Raw genomic sequence first — 18,746 nt, 5'->3', positions numbered from 1 at the left:
CATCAGCCACTAAAATAACGTTAAAAATATTTAAGATAAATCTTACAGTCTTTTTTTCTTTGTTAATTTTTCCAATTGCCATTTTAAGTACTGCAAACAATGGCAAACCAGTGGTGAATAAAGGAAGCACACAGATTGTGATGGCACAATGGCCATTTAAAGTGCCACTCCAATAACAGAAATTACATCAGAACAAAATGGAGATACTGCCTATATGGGGCTGCTGTATGACTTCCTGCTCTTTCTGGTGGTTAAAGGTAGCTTTCCTTATATTCAGTTAATAGAAAATGAAAACGGACTCTGGAATGGAAGATGTGCTTTTCCGTACTGCGGGTGAGCAGATTCCCATTTCACGTCCTTCAACTGTTCTGTAGTCTTCTGGAAAGTCCTGCATTCCTAAAACGTTATCCAAATCACCCAGATTTCCAGCACAATCTGCAACCCTGCTGTAAAACTTAAAAAAAATCTCCAGCAGAGCTCTGAAAACCTTTGGAAGACATGCCATGACTGTCTCGTGATATTAGCTTGGGAAAGAACTCGTGATCACTGCATTCCATTTTCAAGTCACGGAAGCCAGGTGTGCACAAAAGGTTATTCAGACCCGTAGACTATGGATTGCGTTGAAGATCATGGAGCTGGCACGTACAGGCAACCCAAAAGTTGTACAAATATTACAGAGTGACTTCTATCCCTGGATATGCTGACTGCAGATTAAGCCTTGAATCCTTACAGGCCAGATCATGAAACGGATGCAGGATTCGTGAAAAGCCACTGAAAGCGGGGTAGATTAAAGGTATTACCACAGCACCTGGGGTTAGACCAGGGTACACTAAGCACGAACTGGTCCTCGGCTGAATGAAGAGGTGTTAGCACAGGGTGTTCTGTACAAGCTTTTCAACCGCTGGTTGTAGGGATGGATACATAGATACCTATCAGTGCTTTGGTCAAGGGATATAAGTAAATGCTTACTAACCACCATCAGTTTTAAGCCACAAAGTCCTTCAGCGGATACACCACATACATATTATATCTTCACGTTAAATAAGTTTATCGCTGAGAAGAGAATGTGATGGAACCGTTGTGTCCATCCATATTTGGCAATACTGCACTTTCCTGAGCAGCACATCTGGAGCGGAACTGTAGTGCAGTCCTAACTCTGTTTTCTTAAAGCACCGGAACATTCTCAGCAAACCCCAAGCTTTAGCTCTTCTGCTCTTCAAGACTTTGTCCCGTTGACAGTCACACTGAAGGAACTTTCTCCCACTGCGTCAAATCCCAAAGGGACCACTGTTTTTGGTGATGCTAGAGAAGGGAACAAAGCAGGGGAGATTGGTTAACTTTGCAGATTGAAATGAACAGTCTATAAAACCTGTAGAATGAGGTGGACTAGCACATGGGGGTTATAATCAAGTTTGTAGGACACAGCACACCGCACTGAGACTGATATACAAAGGATTTGTCCGGTTAATATCAGGAAATAACCAAACCTCGGCGATTTAAATTTTCTCCCCGTTCACCAGCTGTTTAGCACTGATATTCTGTACTGACAGTCTAAAGTTATCTGGATAACTCTGGTTGGAAAAATAACTATCCTAAAGACCAGCAGATACATTCAGCAGTAGATTTATCTGGGTAGGTTCTGTGGAATATCTAGATACATTTACTGAACCTGCTTTATGACTTCCTGCTCTTTCAAGCAGCTTTAATTAAAAAAAAAAAATCCAACTCACCAATAAGGAATAAATAGATCAATAACAGAAGCACCAGATAAATCAACAGCAGCATTTCATGAAACTCATCCAAGAGTGATGGGAACTGTAAAACTGAGCGAATGTAAAGACAGGACAAAATTTATGGGAGATTGGACTCTGTTTAATGCTTATAATGCTGCAGCATGACTGATAGAAAGCTGCAAACGGCGTGACCACATCACACACCTCCTGCAAAAACTACACTGGCTACCAGCGCCTTACAGGGCTAAATCCAAAACTCTATGTTTGATTTTCAAGGCCCTCAGACAAAATGGACCACTGTGCTTAAAGAATAAGTTAGCCCTTCACACACCTTTGAGACCTCTAAGATCCCTCTCAAGGATCATCATTATCTGTCCCCTCATCAAAGGAAACTGTAGGATGTGATACCTGCCAGACAGCTTTCTCAGGAGTAGCCTCCATGCTCTGGAATCTACCCAGAGGGGATGTGTATATCTTGAGACCACCTCTACTTCAGGAAGCAGGTGAAAGCCTGGCTGTTCTCCCAAGCCTTTAACACATAGAGTGACTGACTATAAACTCATTGTGCACCCGGACTAGCTTGCTACACACACTGAAACTCAGACCAGTTCCTTATATCTTGATTATCCGTACAAAGAAGGTAAAATTATGTATAATCATACCTGATAATTTTCTTTCCATTAATCATAGCTGATCAATCCATAGACTGGTGGGTTGTGTCCATCTACCAGCAGGTGGAGATAGAGAGCAAACTTTTGCCTCCCTATATGTGGTCATGTGCTGCCGGAAACTCCTCAGTATGTCGATATCAAAGCTCCATCCGCAGGACTCAGCACTTCGAGAATTACACCCACGAAGGGACACTCTGCCCAGCTCACCACCGCCGAAACGGGGGAGGGGAATTAACCCAGCTCATCCCCACACAAGTGGGGGAGGGGAATCCGTCCAGCTCATCCCCGCGGAGCGGGGGAGGGACACCACACCCGCCGATGCGGGGGGATCTGGCTTATCCTGCAACCGCAACCGCGGGAGGAGCTGACTGACCCTAACACCGCCGAAGCGGGAGGGGTACAAAACTGCCCTACAGCCGCACGAAGCGGGAGGGAGTGCCGGCAGAATTTTAAGTCTCAATCCAGCCCCGTAAAACGGAGGGGAGAGGAATGCAGCAGCTCACTGTAACACAAACTCGTCTTAACTCTTGAAGAATCCAAGTGAAAAAACTTGAACACGACGTCTTTCTGAAGTAACTGAAGACTAAACTTGAACCTGAAATGCAACCAGAATAAAAACAATACAGATATCTGGGAGGGGCTATGGATTGATCAGCTATGATTAATGGAAAGAAAATTATCAGGTATGATTATACATAATTTTACCTTCCATATCATCAAGCTGATCAATCCATAGACTGGTGGGATGTACCGAAGCAGTACTCACCCAGGGCGGGACATAGAAATCCCTGACCGCAACACTGAAGCTCCAAACCGGGCCTCCGCCCGAGCAGCCACAGTCAAGCGGTAATGCTTGGAGAATGTATGGGCCGAAGCCCAAGTTGCCCCCTTGCATATCTCTTCCAAGGAGACGGAACCGGCCTCTGCCATCGAGGCCGCCTGAGCTCTTGTAGAGTGAGCCTTCAGCTGGATAGGCGGCACCTTCCCCGCGGCCACATAAGCCGCTGCAATGGCTTCCTTGACCCATCTTGCCACTGTAGGCTTAGCAGCCTGCAGACCCCTACGAGGACCTGTATACAGGACAAACAGATGATCCGATTTCCGGAAATCATTGGTCACTTCCAAGTATCTGATGATGACTCGTCTCACATCCAGATATTTAAGAGCAGAGTACTCCTCTGGGTAGTCCTCCCTACGAAAGGAAGGGAGACATAGCTGCTGATTCACATGGAAGCGAGAAACAATCTTGGGCAGGAAGGAAGGCACTGTGCGAATAGTCACTCCTGCCTCAGTGAACTGTAGAAAAGGCTCTCGACATGAGAGCGCCTGGAGCTCGGAAACTCTTCTGGCTGAAGTGATAGCCACCAAAAAGACTGCTTTCAACGTCAGGTCTTTCAGAGATGCCCTCGACAAGGGTTCAAACGGCGGCTTCTGCAATGCTCTCAGCACCAGGTTGAGATTCCACGCAGGCACCACTGAGTGCAGAGGAGGGCGCAGGTGAATAACCCCCTTGAGAAAGCGCACCACATCTGGCTGCGAAGCCAGGGAAGCACCCTTCAGGCGGCCCCTGAAGCAAGCCAGAGCCGCTACCTGGACCTTAAGGGAACTGAGCGACAGGCCTTTGTCCAGACCTTCTTGCAGGAACGCCAACACTGAAGAAATTGGAGCAGTGAAAGGAGAAAGAGAGCCTGCTTCACACCACGCTGCAAAGATACGCCAAACCCTGGCGTAAGCAGTAGAAGTAGAGCGTTTCCTCGCTCTCAGCATAGTGGCGATGACCTTGTCTGAGAAGCCCTTCTTCCTCAGACGCTGCCGCTCAATAGCCAGGCCGTAAGACCAAAGGGGGAGGGATCCTCCATCACCACGGGACCCTGATGTAACAGGCCCTGCTCCACTGGCAGCCGCAGAGGATCGTCGACTGAGAGCCTGATCAAGTCCGCATACCAGGGACGCCGGGGCCAATCCGGACCCACCAGGATTATCCTGCCGGGATGCTTTGCCACCCGGTCTAGTACCCTGCCCAACATGGGCCAGGGCGGGAACACATAGAGAAGCTCTTGTGTCGGCCATTGTTGGAGAAGAGCATCTACTCCCAGGGATCGAGGGTCCCGTCCTCTGCTGAAGAAGCGCGGCACTTGGCAATTGGCCGATGACGCCATCAGATCTAGGCTCGGCTGGCCCCAGCGCTTCGTGATGTCCAAGAACGCCTGAGCAGATAGCTGCCACTCTCCGGGCTCCAAGGTATGGCGACTGAGAAAGTCCGCCTTGACATTCATGACTCCGGCAATGTGGGCCGCTGACAGCTGTTCCAGGTTCGCTTCCGCCCACTGGCATAGACTCATAGCTTCCTTGGCTAGAGGGGCGCTCTTGGTACCTCCCTGGCGGTTGACATAGGCCACAGCCGTGGCATTGTCCGACAGGACCCGTACAGGCTTCAACACCAGTACCGGGATGAACTCCAAAAGCGCCAACCGAATGGCTCTGAGTTCCAGGAGGTTGATAGACCACTTTGCCTCTGCAGGAGACCAGAGCCCCTGCGCTGTCCTTCCCAAGCAGTGGGCTCCCCAGCCCGATAACGAGGCATCCGTCGTGACGACAATCCACTCTGGGGACACCAGAGGCATTCCCGCAGACAACTTGTCTGTCTGCATCCACCAGCTCAGCGCCTTGCGCACTGCTGGATCCAAGGGAAGACGCACCGCATAATCCTCCGACATCGGGGTCCAGCGCTGCAGCAGAGAGTGTTGTAGTGGTCTCATATGAGCCCTGGCCCAGGGCACTACTTCCATCGTGGCCGTCATAGAGCCCAACAGCTGCACATAGTCCCAAGCCCGAAGAGGAGAGGCTACTAGGAACTGGTCCACCTGAGCCTGAAGCTTGACAATCCGATTGTCTGGCAGGAACACTCTGCCCACTTGGGTGTCGAATCGAACTCCCAGATACTCCAGGGACTGAGTCGGGCGCAGCTGGCTCTTCTCCCAGTTGATGATCCATCCCAGGGAGCTCAAAAGAGCAACTACCCGGTCCACAGCTTTGCCGCACTCTGCATAAGAGGGGGCTCGGATCAACCAGTCGTCCAGATAAGGATGGACTTGTACTCCTTCCTTTCGCAGGAAGGCCGCTATGACCACCATTACCTTGGAAAAGGTCCGCGGAGCAGTGGCCAACCCGAACGGGAGGGCTCTGAACTGGAAGTGTCGGCCCAGGACTGCAAAACGCAGAAAGCGTTGATGAGGAGGCCAGATGGGAATATGCAGGTACGCTTCCTTGATGTCCAAGGATGCCAGGTACTCCCCTGCCTTCACTGCCGCTATAACAGAGCGGAGAGTCTCCATGCGAAAGTGCCGCACTTTCAAGGCCCGATTGACCCCTTTGAGGTCGAGGATAGGCCGGACAGAACCTCCTTTCTTTGGTACCACAAAGTAAATGGAGTAACGCCCCTTGCCAAGCTGACTTCCTGGCACCGGAACGACCGCACCCAGGCGGATCAGATTGTCCAAAGTCTGCTGCACTGCCACAGCTTTGACCGGAGACTTGCAGGGAGAGAGTACAAACCCGTCTCTTAAGGGTCGGCAGAACTCTAGCTTGTAGCCGTCTCTGATGACTTCCAGCACCCAAGCGTCTGAAGTTATTGTGGTCCACTCGCCCAGAAACGAGGACAGCCGTCCTCCAATCTGCACTGGGGCGTGGACCAATACCCCGTCATTGGGTACGAGACCCTGGGGGAGGACCGGAGGGAGCACCTCCGGGACGGCGGTCTCTGCGAAAGGAATGCTGCTTGGGGGAGAACTTCCTCTTAAAGGAAGAGGGGGCAGAAGCACCCGACCTGCCCGGGCGGTACCGACGGGCTTCCTGAAACCGTCCTCTGGAGGTACCGGGACGAGCACTAGCCCGAGCCCTGACCTCCGGTAACTTCTTGCCCTTAGACGTGCCGAGATCAGTCACGATTTTGTCCAGCTCGACCCCAAAGAGCAGCTTGCCTTTAAAAGGCAATCTAGCCAGGCGGGATTTTGAGGCGTGGTCAGCAGACCAATGTTTCAGCCAAAGCCACCGCCGCGCAGAGACAGCCTGAGCCATGCCTTTAGCTGAGGCTCTCAAGACATCATACAGCAAGTCTGCCAAATAGGCCAGGCCCGATTCCAGGGCTGGCCAATCATCCCTCAAGGAATGATCCGAGGGGAAAGCCCGCTGCACCATAGTCAGGCACGCCCTGGCCACATAGGAGCCGCAAACTGAGGCCTGCAAACTTAAAGCAGCCGCCTCAAAGGACGACCTTAAGGCCGCCTCCAATCTCCTGTCTTGGGCGTCCTTTAGGGCCGTGCCACCTTCCACCGGCAATGCCGTTTTCTTAGTCACCGCAGTGATTAAAGAATCCACGGTAGGCCACAGATAGGCCTCACGTTCACTCACAGCCAAAGGATAGAGGCGGGACATAGCCCTAGCCACTTTAAGGCTCGCTTCTGGGACATCCCATTGAGCCGAAATTAAGGTGTGCATGGCATCATGCACGTGGAAGGTTCTAGGCGGGCGCTTCGTCCCCAGCATAATGGCAGAGCCAACAGGGGCTGAGGGAAAGACGTCCTCCGGAGAGGATATCTTCAAAGTGTCCATGGCCTGTAACAACAGGTTGGGCAAATCCTCCGGGTGAAAAAGCCGCGCTGCAGAGGGGTCATCCGCTCCATCCGAGCGGGGTTCCGTCTCCTCCAAGGAATCCGCAAAGGACCGTTGGGAGACCCCAGACACGCTGCCCTCATCTACATCGGAGGAGACAAATTCCTCCAAGGCCTGGGAATCAACCCGAGGGCGTTTACCTCTGGGAACCTCAACCTCTTTACCAGAGGAGGGAGCGGGGGCAGCGTTGTGCATGAGGAAGGCCCGATGCAGCAGCAAAACAAACTCGGGGGAGAAACCCCCCAGACTGTGCACTTCCGCAGCCTGGGCAACAGCCCTAGGCGCTCTCTCAACCGGCGCTCGCAACAGCGGGGGAGAGACATGCTGCGCATCCAAAATGGCGTCCGGCGCGAAACTCCGCGAAGGAGCCGCGCGGGAAGAACGGCTCTTAACTTTAGCCGCTTCTGTGCCGTCGCCCAAATTAAGGGCGTTCATGGCATTAATGTCTCCAACCTCAAGGGCGGCCCAAGAAGAAGCCGTCCGAGCCTCGTGGCCGGCCAAGATGGCGGAGGCGAGGAGCGGGGGATGGGCGTTTATGGCGGGAAAAACCACCACGCCGGAGGAAGGACCGGGACATGCATCGGTCGCGAAACTGTCACCCACCAAGGGCGAATCCGGCTTGAAGACCCCCGCATCCCCTCTAGAAGCGCTCGAGCGACCCGGGGAGCGACCCTTTGCGCCCTCGCCCTCCGACGCCATGTGCCACGAGGAGAAGAATCGGGGAACCCCCGCCCGCTATAAAAAGGTAAAATTACCTGCTGTCCGCTCCGAGTCGTAACGACCTGGTGTCTCAGTGAGTAGCTGCAATAGACGCTTAAATAAACGTCGAAATAAACGCCTTTAAGGCCGTTCAAAAATTTTTTTTTTTTTTTTTTTTTTTTTAACGGAGCCAGCGGGAGGGGGGAGAAAAGGAGGGACCTGGCACCACCAGGTTTGCACTTGCTCAAAAGAGCCCTCAACCCCAGGCACTCAACAAAACCTAAAAATTAGGCTTGGAGGCCTAGCCAGAGCTGCTGCTGATGTGTGACCACCACCTGCTGAGATAGAGAACATACTGGGGAGTTTCCGGCAGCACATGACCACATATAGGGAGGCAAAAGTTTGCTCTCTATCTCCACCTGCTGGTAGATGGACACAACCCACCAGTCTATGGATTGATCAGCTTGATGATATGGAACTTGCCTTTAGTTTAGCCATCCATTTATTTATCCCAAAAGACTCTGTACCACCCATCTTGTCCCCATCGATATATCTTCATTAGGCCCCTCAGCTATATGGTAAGCTGTAATGTATTTATTTATTTGTTACATTTGTATCCCACATTTTCCCACCTATTTGCAGGCTCAATGTGGCTTACATAGAACTGGAAAGGCATTCGCCAACTCCGGTATGAACAAATACAAAGTGATGTTGTGGTAGAATAAGGTTCATGTGGAACAGACACATTAGGGAATCGTAGAGAGGAAGAGTTATTATAAGTCCATTACGAGCTTTGGTTTCGTTGTGTTGCAGGGTACAAGCATTTAGGTTGGGTCGGTAGGGCAGGGGCGTAGCTATGGGTGGGCCTGGATGGGCCCAGGCCCACCCAGTTTTGTCTCAGGCCCATCCTCACCTTCTCCCACCCCCGCTGCCTCCTCTCCTGCACTTCACACTCTCCGTCTCCCACCCTCGCAGCAGCGCCGATAGCAAATTGCAAGCTGACGTCCTCCTGCTCCAGGGCCTTCCCTCTGCTAAGTTGATTCAACTTCCTGTTTACTCAGGACGGAATGCACGCGGCAGAGGGAAGGTCCTGGAGCAGGACGTTGTCGCGCCGTGTCTGGCTGCGCCTTCACTAACTTGCCTTGCTGGATCTCGTAGTTGCAACACATACTAGGGCTGTACTTAACCTGGATCCGGTGTAGGAGCTGCAGCACGGGTCTCCCCGGCTCGGTGGCTGCCCACAACACCTGAGATCATCTTCCAGACACCAGCTGCCCAGCCTGACCTGGAAATATGCTCGTCGGTCCCCTGGAAGAACAGCAAGAGTTCGGGGCACGGTGATCCGGGCTGACGAAGAGAGAGGCAACTGTCCCAGCTGCTCCAGGCTCTGCTGATCTCTGCCACCATGCCGGGCAGCGACACGGGATCGCAGTGGACAGAACCTATTTGGACCCTGAGCGGCACTAGCACGCTAAGCATCGGGTAAGGACTGCAGAAGGTCATCTCTCCGGGGCGGGAGACGTAGCTCAGATCAGGCTTCCTAGCGAGGGGTGAAACCTGTCAGGAGTTGGTTTCAAGGAAGCACTTTCTCTGCTGTGTTTTAGAGGGGCAGAAGGGGGTTCCTGAAACTTGTGATAGCTTCCTTTTTTGGGGGTGGTGGGAGGGAGCTGCCCTAGAAGCTGGGTTTTATGTGCGGATTCTTTGCTTGCAGATATCTTTACTGTGTTGCTTTCCTAGAAATTATTATAATAAACACATTGCGCTTATTTATTTCTATTCTGCAGTGTGCAGGTAGCGAAAGATCAAACAGTATGGGTCAAAACCTGGGGATGTAACCCACAGAGAACGAGCTGTCAGGCAGGCAGCGCCGATAGCAAATTGCAAGCGCTGCCGCGGGGGTGGGAGACGGAGACCATGAAGTGCAGGAGAGGAGGCAGCGCTACGGTGGGGGTGGGAGAAGGTGAGTGGAGGCAGCGCCTAACTTTAAATGTGCTGGACAGACATGTGGGGGGGGGGGGGGGGAGGGGGTTGTAGTGCCTACCCATCCAACCCGTTGGCCCACCCAAAAATTGCCTTCTGGCTACGCCACTGCGGTAGGGTATGCCTTTTTTAACAGGTTAGTTTTTAATGATTCCGGAAGTTTAGGCGATCATAAGTTGTTTTCACGGCATTTGGTAATGCGTTCCATAGTTGTGTGCTCATGTAGGAAAAGCTGGATGCATAGGTTGATTTGTATTTGAGTCCTTTGCAGCTTGGGTAGTGGAGATTTAGGTATGTTCGTGTTGATCCTGTTGTGTTTCTGGTTGGTAGGTCTATGTAGAAAAGCATTAGTATCATAGCAATGTTATTTGAATGTTCTAATTGTGTGCTTATTAGATACTCCATCACCATTATGCTTACATGATATTATATCTCTGTTAAATGTGGATATTTCTTATCCTGTTTCATGGTAATCCTATTATTAGGTCTCAATTTGCTGTTTTTAAGTTTTCCTCATTTATTCTGTCTATACCTGTTTTTACTTTTGTTATCTGTTAACAAAATTGTTAAGTTTGATGTTAAACTGTACTTACTGTACACTGCCTTGGGTGAATCATAAAGGTGGTTAATAAATCCCAATAAATAAATACATTATATAAAAGGGTTATGCATTACAGGGTTGAAAGAAAAGGCGGATTTTCTTTTAGCATTAATAGAAATTTTAAAATATTCCTGGAATGGGGTGGTTGCTGTGTTAGTCCACTCTAAAGAGAAATAAGACAAAATCAAAAAGGAAGATAAGGTGATGCAATTCTTATTGGTCCAGTTTAATACCTTTTTTGATTAGGTTTCGAAGGCAATACCTTCTTCAGGTCAGAAATGAGAAAAAATGACATCAAAATATATAAGTGAAACATAAAAGCATTCAAATGACAGTCTCACAGGGAAAGGTGGGGTGGGGTGGGGGTGAGAACAGGGAGAGATGGGTGATCAGAGGAGGACACAGAAGCATCATTTTATGGTTTATTATGTTAGAATAATACAATAATGAAAATCCACAGCATGAAAATGATATTAAAGGGAGACCATTAGTAAATATTCATAAAAGCTCATAAATATTCATAAGGAGAAGGAAAAAGCCTCAAAGCGCTCAAAATCCTATAGATTTGCAGAGCTAACCAGATTTAAAAAACCTTCTCAAAATTGTCTCCTTTGCCTTACATAGTAACATAGTAGATGACGGCAGAAAAAGACCTGCACGGTCCATCCAGTCTGCCCAACAAGATAAATTCCTATGTGCTACTTTTTTATTTGTACTGTCCTCTTCAGTGCACAGACCGTATAAGTCTGGCCAGCCCTATCCCCGCCTCCCAACCACCAGCTCTGGCACAGACCGTATAAGTCTGCCCAGCACTAGCCCCACCTCCCAACCACCAGCTCTGGCACAGACCGTATAGTCTCCTTTGCCTTAACTCTTATTTTGTTATTTTTTTTACTTATCGTTGATATATTGATGCAAAAAGAAACCAGTTATTTTTATAAGCAGTTATCTTTATAGGCAATTACTGGACTTTTGCTCTTCTCCACTTGCCCCCAGACCTTTCATTGTGTTAGACAGAGCAGTCCATGAAACTGCCCAATCTGATGTTGGATTAATTTGTAATAAAGAAACGCCTTTCAACATATCAGAGACATGCTCAGAAGAAAAACCATGTCCAGTTTTCCAAGATTGTGACTGTAACTGTGGGGTCATTTTCAAAATCCAATAGTAATTAGAATTCACTAAAATAGCCAAAGTTCGGGCGTGGAATTACAAGTTCGTTCTAATACTTCAACAATGAAAATCTATAGGATTTTGAGCTCTTTGAGGCTTTTCCCTTCTTCTTATGAATATTTATGAGCATTTATGAATATTTATTAATGGTTCACTAATGGTCTCCCTTTAATATCATTTTCATGCTGTGGATTTTCATTGTTGTATTATTCTAACGCATTTGTAATTCCACGCCTGAACTTTGGCTATTTTAGTGGATTCTAATTATTACGTTACAGGAAACCCAGGCTTCTGTTTCTTACCCCATTCCTGCCTTATGTGTAAGGTTCATAATATCTGCTAAAATACCCAGTATAAGTATCTGTTGTTGATCAATAAGTCAATCTTCAAAATCAATTCAACATAACTTTTCACAACTTATAGTCGAAGACAGTGTTCATATATATATATAAAGCATCATATGAAAATATTAGTTAGGGAACCCTCTGAAGTGGCAGGAGGAGAGGGAGGGGGCCACATCTGAGGGAGGGGGGCCCATCCTGCTACACACTCTCATTTTCACTCTCATTCCCACACACACACTCTCTCACAAACACACTCACACACACTCACTCTCTCACAAATACACTTACACATGGCAGGGAGACAGGGAGGGGCCACCTTGCAGGAGGGGGGACCATCCTGGCACACACTCATTCTCACACATACACACTCTCTCTCTCATAGACACTCACGCACAGTCTCTCTCTCTCTCACACACAGACACTCAAACACAGTCTCACTCGCTCTCTCCCAATCACTGTATCTGTGTGAAACACACGCTCTCACACTCACTGTGTCACACATACGCACTTCCACACACATCACACACACACTCACACCCACACTCACTCACTCTCTGTCACACACACACACTCGCACATTCACTCTCTCTCTCTCTCTCTCTCACACACTCTCTCAAAAATACACACTCCAAGGAAAACCTTGCTAGTGCCCGTTTCATTTGTTTCGGAAACGGGCCTTTTTTACTAGTATATATATAAAGCATCATATGAAAATATTAGTTAGGGAACCTCTGAAGTGGTGAATTTTAAGTCAGCCAGCAGCTTACGTCCACTACCACTTTTAAGGTTCGTAACATGCACTGGAAAGGGGTTTTCGGTCATTTTTCATATACTTACAGCCAAAATCCGACAGCAAGGAACTGGACAGAAAACTATTGGGGCCCCACGGGGAGGGGGAACGGGTTATCAGTCGTGAGTTGTAGGCACGTGCATCCATCTTCTCTTCCTTTGAGCAAGCAAAGTAGATATGTGTCAATTCTTATCGGCATTTCACTCAGAGATGGGCTATCTTCAGAAGTCAACCTGGGATTTCTTTAACTCTTCTCTCATTCACCTTTATCTGCTCTGCTGGTCCCCCCTTTCCTCCTCAGGCTCTCTTGTCTTGATTCTGCCGTTTTCATTTCCTCTTCTATTTTAACTTTATCTCAAGATCCCCTTCTCCTACCCCGCTCCTTCTATTGGCCCAACTAACCTTGCCTGACTTTCTCTCTTGCTTCGCTATGGTCCTCTTCCCATGTCTTTCCCTACCATCTCCCTGTTCCCTTTTCTTCCACTGCCTTATCACATCTTTCAATTACCCTTCTCCTCTCATCCTAGTTTTCTCTACTTCCGTTCAGCCCAGCCGCTTTCAAAAAGCAAAGGAGGAGAAAGAGAGAGAAAAATTACCACATGATCCCACATTTGAAAAAAATCAGCCCAAAGTAGTATTTGCCAAATAGATGAGGATGTAGAACTGAGAGGGTGAAGCATCGCTATCTGTTTGCTTATTACAAACCACTGAGGTCCGCAGGAGACAGGTGTCATTCCCGCTTGCTACAGCCCATTCAGTGCTCTATTTTTAAATGCCGCTTGTTAACCCAAAGCTGAGCACTCCAGAGATAGCCCGTAAATTGAGGAAGGGGGGGGGGGGAGGGGAGGTGTAGGAAGTGTGTTATATTTTCTACTTAGCAATTTGTGTGCTATTTTAAAACATTATAATTGTGTTCTAAAAGAAAACAAAAATGATACAAAATGAAAAACCCGAACACATATCTACTTTCATCTCTCCCCCTCCATGGCCTCCATTTCCTCTTCTCATCACTCTTCCCGTATTGCCTCAATGTCCCATTCTAGAAAACTTTCCAGTCTCACTCCAGCCTGCTCCCACCGCACTTTCATAAATCACCCATTCAGACCGTTCCAGCCAGGTTACCCACTTAACCTGTCCATTTTCAGCCTCCATCTTGCCCTTCATGTTATTTAGTCACCCTTTGTAGACTCCAGTTCTCCTTCCAATTCCTTCCTTCCTCTCCAGCTATCGGCCATTTCTCTAGTTCCCTCTTTTGCGTTCCTCAGCCTTGAGTTCATCTTTATATTGTCCCGGCTCCCCTCTATTCAGCTTCCAGGTCTCTTTTCCTTTCCCTTCCTCACATCCACTCCCTCCAGTCACCTGCTGTTCCCTTCTACTACTACTAATCACTTTTATAGCGCTACAAGGCATACAAAGCACAGTACATCATACACGAAAAGATAGTCCCTGCTCAAAGAGCTTACAATCTAAATAAGACAGGTAACAGACAGAACAACTAAGAGGCAGGGGAATTAAACAGGTGGGGATAAAAGGGTACAGGGCAAGTGAGCAGTGGTTAGGACTCAAAAGCAGCGTCAAAGAAGTGGGCTTTTAGCTTGGACTTAAAAACGGCCAAAGACGGGGCTAGATGTACATGCTCAGGAAGTCTATTCCAGGCGTGTGGTGCAGCAAGATGGAAGGAACGGAGTATGGAATTAGCAGTAGAGGAGAAGGGGGCAGACAAGAGAAATTTGTCAACAGAATGGAGTGTTCGAGGAGGGGTGTAGGGAGAGAAAAGAGTGGAGAGGTACTAAGGAGCAGCAGAGTGAATACACTTATAGGTCAGTAAGAGAAGTTTGAATTGAATGCGGAAACGGATAGGGAGCCAGTGAAGTGACTTGAGGAGAGGGCTAATGTGAGCATAGCGACTTTGGCGGAAAATGAGTCGTGCAGCAGAGTTTTGGACTGATTGAAGAGAGATGGCTAAGTGGGAGGCCGGTGAGAAGCAGGTTGCAATAGTCTAGGCGAGAGGTGATAAGAGGGTGGATAAGGGTTCTGGTAGAGTGCTCAGAGAGGAAGGGATGGATTTTGCTGATGTTATAGAGAAAGAAACGACAGGTTTTGGCAATCTGCTGAATGTGAGCAGAGACGGAGAGAGAGGAGTCAAAGATGACCCCAAGGTTACGAGCTGATGAGATAGGGAGAATGAGAGTGCCATCCACAGAAATAGAGAAAGGGGGGGAGAGGAGAGTTGGGTTTAGAAACCTCCAGGTTCTACCCCTCCCCCCTCAGTCACCTCTAAAGAACGACCACCTCCAGTATAGGCTGCAGGAACACTAACCATGTACATTCTCCATCATCTGAGATCAACCACTGTAGGTAAGTAATTTCACTTTCTTTAATAATGTGCACAAGGCTGGCTCAAGGGACCATGGTGCCCTCCCAGTGGCACACCACCTCCCCCCAAGCTATCCTCCACCCAGCCTACCTTTAAAGGCAATTTCCCCCTCCTGAATACCGATAGAGTTTCACCTAATGCTACCTGCATCAGCCCCTATGAAAACAGGAAATTATGTCAAAGGAGGGGCTGGGCGCAGCAGCAAAAAGATGCCGAGGCTGAAGCGAGTAGTGTTAGGTGAAACACTGTCTGTATTTGGGAGGGGAAAACTGCCTTTAAAGGTAGATGGGGGAAGGTGGCCTGAGACAGAGAAAGGAAGGGGGTTGCCGGTTCTTTTTTTTTTTTTTTTCCTGAACACGCAATTCCGCCAGCTAAGTTCTGGCCAGCTTAACCTACAGGGCCAGTGACATCACAGGCTCAGGCGTTTGGCACCCTGGGCCAGAGCCTCACTTGGTCCATAGGTTAAGCCGGCCCTGAATGTGCAGAATCAAAGGAAACAGCACCGTACTCTCGCACTATTTCTGTTTGCAGACTGCTTCCTTTCCTTTGCCAGTGATTGACCACTCTGTTTAGGATAAGGTGCAGAGTCGTCATCAGTCTAAAACACCTCCTTGTAATTTTAAAGATATGCTGTATAAATTGTTTTTCATTAAATCATCACATTTTTAGTTTTTTGTTCTTTTACACTTATCTGAGTTGTGGCATATGCAGTCGGGAACGCTCAGTCTCTCTTAAAGGGACCTCGTCCCATTTGCTTTGTTTCTTTGTCATACCTTCTATGCCCCTTTACAGAAAAGCTTTCCGCTCGATATGTACATTTAAACCGTTAGGTATTATCGTGTTTAATCTAAAGATCCACCGCTGTTCTGCCTGAATCAAAGCCCTCTGTTTTCACTAAAATGCAACTGGAAGTGTGGAAGCAATAAGGGTCAAGGGTCATGGATTTGATACACCACCTTTCTCTGGTACAGCCAAAGCATTTTACTTATTCTGCGCAGGTACTTTGCCCAGGGTCACAAGGGTCCTGCAGTGGGAATCAATCCTGGTTCCCTTGGTTCTCAGTCCTCTGCACTAACCATTAGGCTACTCCTCCACTCCTGAAAGCCAACGAGGATGGAGCAGGACTTTATCCCGGAAAATGACCCTGCAGTGCTGCTAGGCCAAATCTCAAATCCAGCATGTGAACTGAACTCTTTGTTATAACCTTGCAAATCTTCTCTAGGGAGCCTGAACTGAGGCTGGCCACTGGCCTCGTCATCGTCACTGCTTTTCGAAGGGCCCTGAACTGTCCTTCTAAAGCCAAACCCGAAAAGCAGAATAATAAGAAATACGATCCGTTACCCAAATAAAGATGGGAACTCCAGCCTGGCAGTGTTAAAAGAATCACAAAGCTGAATGGACTTTCTAAAAGCATTTCAGCTTACTTGAGATGGAAGGCCGCAGATCTTGCAATTCAGGGGGAGGGAAGAACATTACAAAGACTAATGAATGATTAATGTGGAAGAGCCCAGATCAAGATTATACGTATCCTTCAGTCATGTCACATGGCCGCATGCCTAGGTTTTGCGTAAATTAAGGGGTCCTTTTACAAAGGCGTGCTAACGTTTTTAGCACATGCTAAAAATAAGTGTGCGCTAAACGTTAGAGACCCCCATATATTCCTATGGGTGTCTCTAGCATTTAATGCGCGCTAAAAACGCTACTGCATCTTTGTAAAAGATCCCCTAAGTGCATTCATGTTACACCTTTAAGATGCAACGCAATACAATTGTGAAAATAAGGCGTAAGGTCTTGGCTAAATATTAAAACTTGCCTCCTGAAGCCCACATATGTGGCAGGTGAACTCAACAAGGCGTCTTCCAGGACCAGTTTAACCATTGGGCAAGACTGGGTGGCAGCGGCGTCTGAAGGGCAGCAAAGAGCAGCAGCAGCCAAAGCAAAAAGCTACACTAACTTAGCCAACCATCAGCGCATTCGTTTGAGCACTGGGAGAGTAGACAATTTTCAAATAGCTTTTTTCAAGGATTGTTGAGGGGTGGCGGTGTTGGGATTGTGATTCTTGAGTTTAATGATCTAAATCTCGGGGAGGAAGGGTATGGAGCAAGGGGCCTGAAAGAGAATTGAATTGGGAAGTGGGGAGGGGGGTGTTGAAGTAAGGTTGAAGATTCATCCAGGATGCTCACTACCCTTGCACCGGCCATGTGAGGAAGAAATGAAACTGGCCTAACCTTCTGTAGCTACTGATCAGACTGGAAGCAGAGTCAAGGTGCACAAGGAGGTGGGGGAAACCGACATTACACTTAGTGCTATAACGTGGAGCAGAAAAAGCAGTAAGTATGTCATGCAATTCAAATAAAAAAAATACATCAGGGGATTTTTATTCATATTAAAGAGTGAGAGTTTAGAAGTTCCTAAAGAAAAACAAAAGCAGAAAGGAACTGTTGGCTGTCTTCCAACACACTGTAACATTGCATTCTTGGCACAACATGAACGGAGTTCAACTGGCTTGTGCCCTGGGTAACAGACTTCTTACGTTAGCAGAATTGTTTGCTAATAAAATAAAATATACTACCTTAGAAACAAAAAGCAGAAAACAGAGTGCATGGTTTCCATCTCTTTTAATTTTCATGGAGTTAAGGAGGGAAGTTTTCAAATGAATGTGCGTTGACAACCAACTCTTTTTCCTACATTGTAAATTGCAGTCTATGTGTTTTCTGTCTTGTGGCACAATATGCCTGGACTTGGCTTCTTGAGCGGTGCGTCTTGCTTCAGCTTTGTCTGTTTTCAAATCTCGATTAACGATCCACCATTGAGATTTCTTTTAAATCCCAAATCCCTAAATCTTCCTGATCCTGACCCCGATCCTCTCATGTTAATCGCTTAAGTGATTACTAAACATGTATTTTATGTACCTGTACAAGTGCTCTGTATGCCCGGAAGTATTACGGAAATATTAAATAGTCTGAACATTGCCTTCGCTTGTATCTATGCTTCAAAACGGTGGACTCAGGGGAGGCAAAGTATTCATGTGGATTTGCTTTTGAAATCCCTGTTGAATATTTTTCGGTTCACACTTTGGGGGGTAACTCTATAGAGGGCTGTATAGATTTAGGCTCATGAATGACGATAATCTGGCTCTGCAGTATTCTGTATGTATACGCCGATCTTAGACGGTGTGTACTTTGAAGGTAGGCATTCACATGGGTGAAGCGTTGGCAGGGTGCATGCTTACATGTGTAAATTATAGTGTTCTGTATCTCCTGAATCTAGTTGCAAGCAATTACACTGGCTAAGTGCCGACAAGTGAAAACATCTGTATGCATTTGATTGGATACACTGGTATTCTATAAATAATAATAATAATAATAGGTGCACATTTTACTTTGTAGAATAGGCAGCCAGCTACAGAATTACCCTCTGTGCTCGCAATAAGGGAGATCAGGTTTCGTTATAGAATATTAGCATAATATGGTATCATAAGTATTGCCATACTGGGACAGACCAAAGGTCCATCAAGCCCAGCATCCTGTTTCTAACAGTGGCCAATCCAGGACACAAGTACCTGGCAAGATCCCAAAAAAGTACAATACACTTTATGTGATTTTCTCCAAGTTCATTTTAATAATGGTCTATGAACTTTATTTATTTATTTTATTGCATTTGTATCCCACATTTCTCACCTATTTGCGGGCTCAGTGTGGCTTACA

General features: G+C 47.6%; 1 protein-coding gene across 1 annotated transcript in view; it reads right to left on the bottom strand.

The window, feature by feature from the left end:
* Positions 1-240: 240 nt before the first annotated feature.
* CEP128 (centrosomal protein 128) overlaps positions 241-18,746 on the bottom strand; it is a 524,271-nt gene continuing 505,765 nt past the window's right edge. The window contains exons 23-24 of the mRNA XM_030215382.1: positions 12,710-12,818; positions 241-1,302 (exon numbers count right to left, since the gene is read on the bottom strand). Coding sequence (XP_030071242.1) covers positions 1,217-1,302; positions 12,710-12,818 — 195 coding nt within the window. The 3' untranslated portion in view covers positions 241-1,216. The remainder of the gene's footprint in view (positions 1,303-12,709; positions 12,819-18,746) is intronic.

This window comes from Microcaecilia unicolor, chromosome 9 (assembly GCF_901765095.1).
Source record: "Microcaecilia unicolor chromosome 9, aMicUni1.1, whole genome shotgun sequence".
NCBI classification, from domain to species: domain Eukaryota; kingdom Metazoa; phylum Chordata; class Amphibia; order Gymnophiona; family Siphonopidae; genus Microcaecilia; species Microcaecilia unicolor.
The sequence above is the reverse complement of the archived record's forward strand: the minus strand, read 5'-3'. Positions and strand labels throughout refer to the sequence as shown.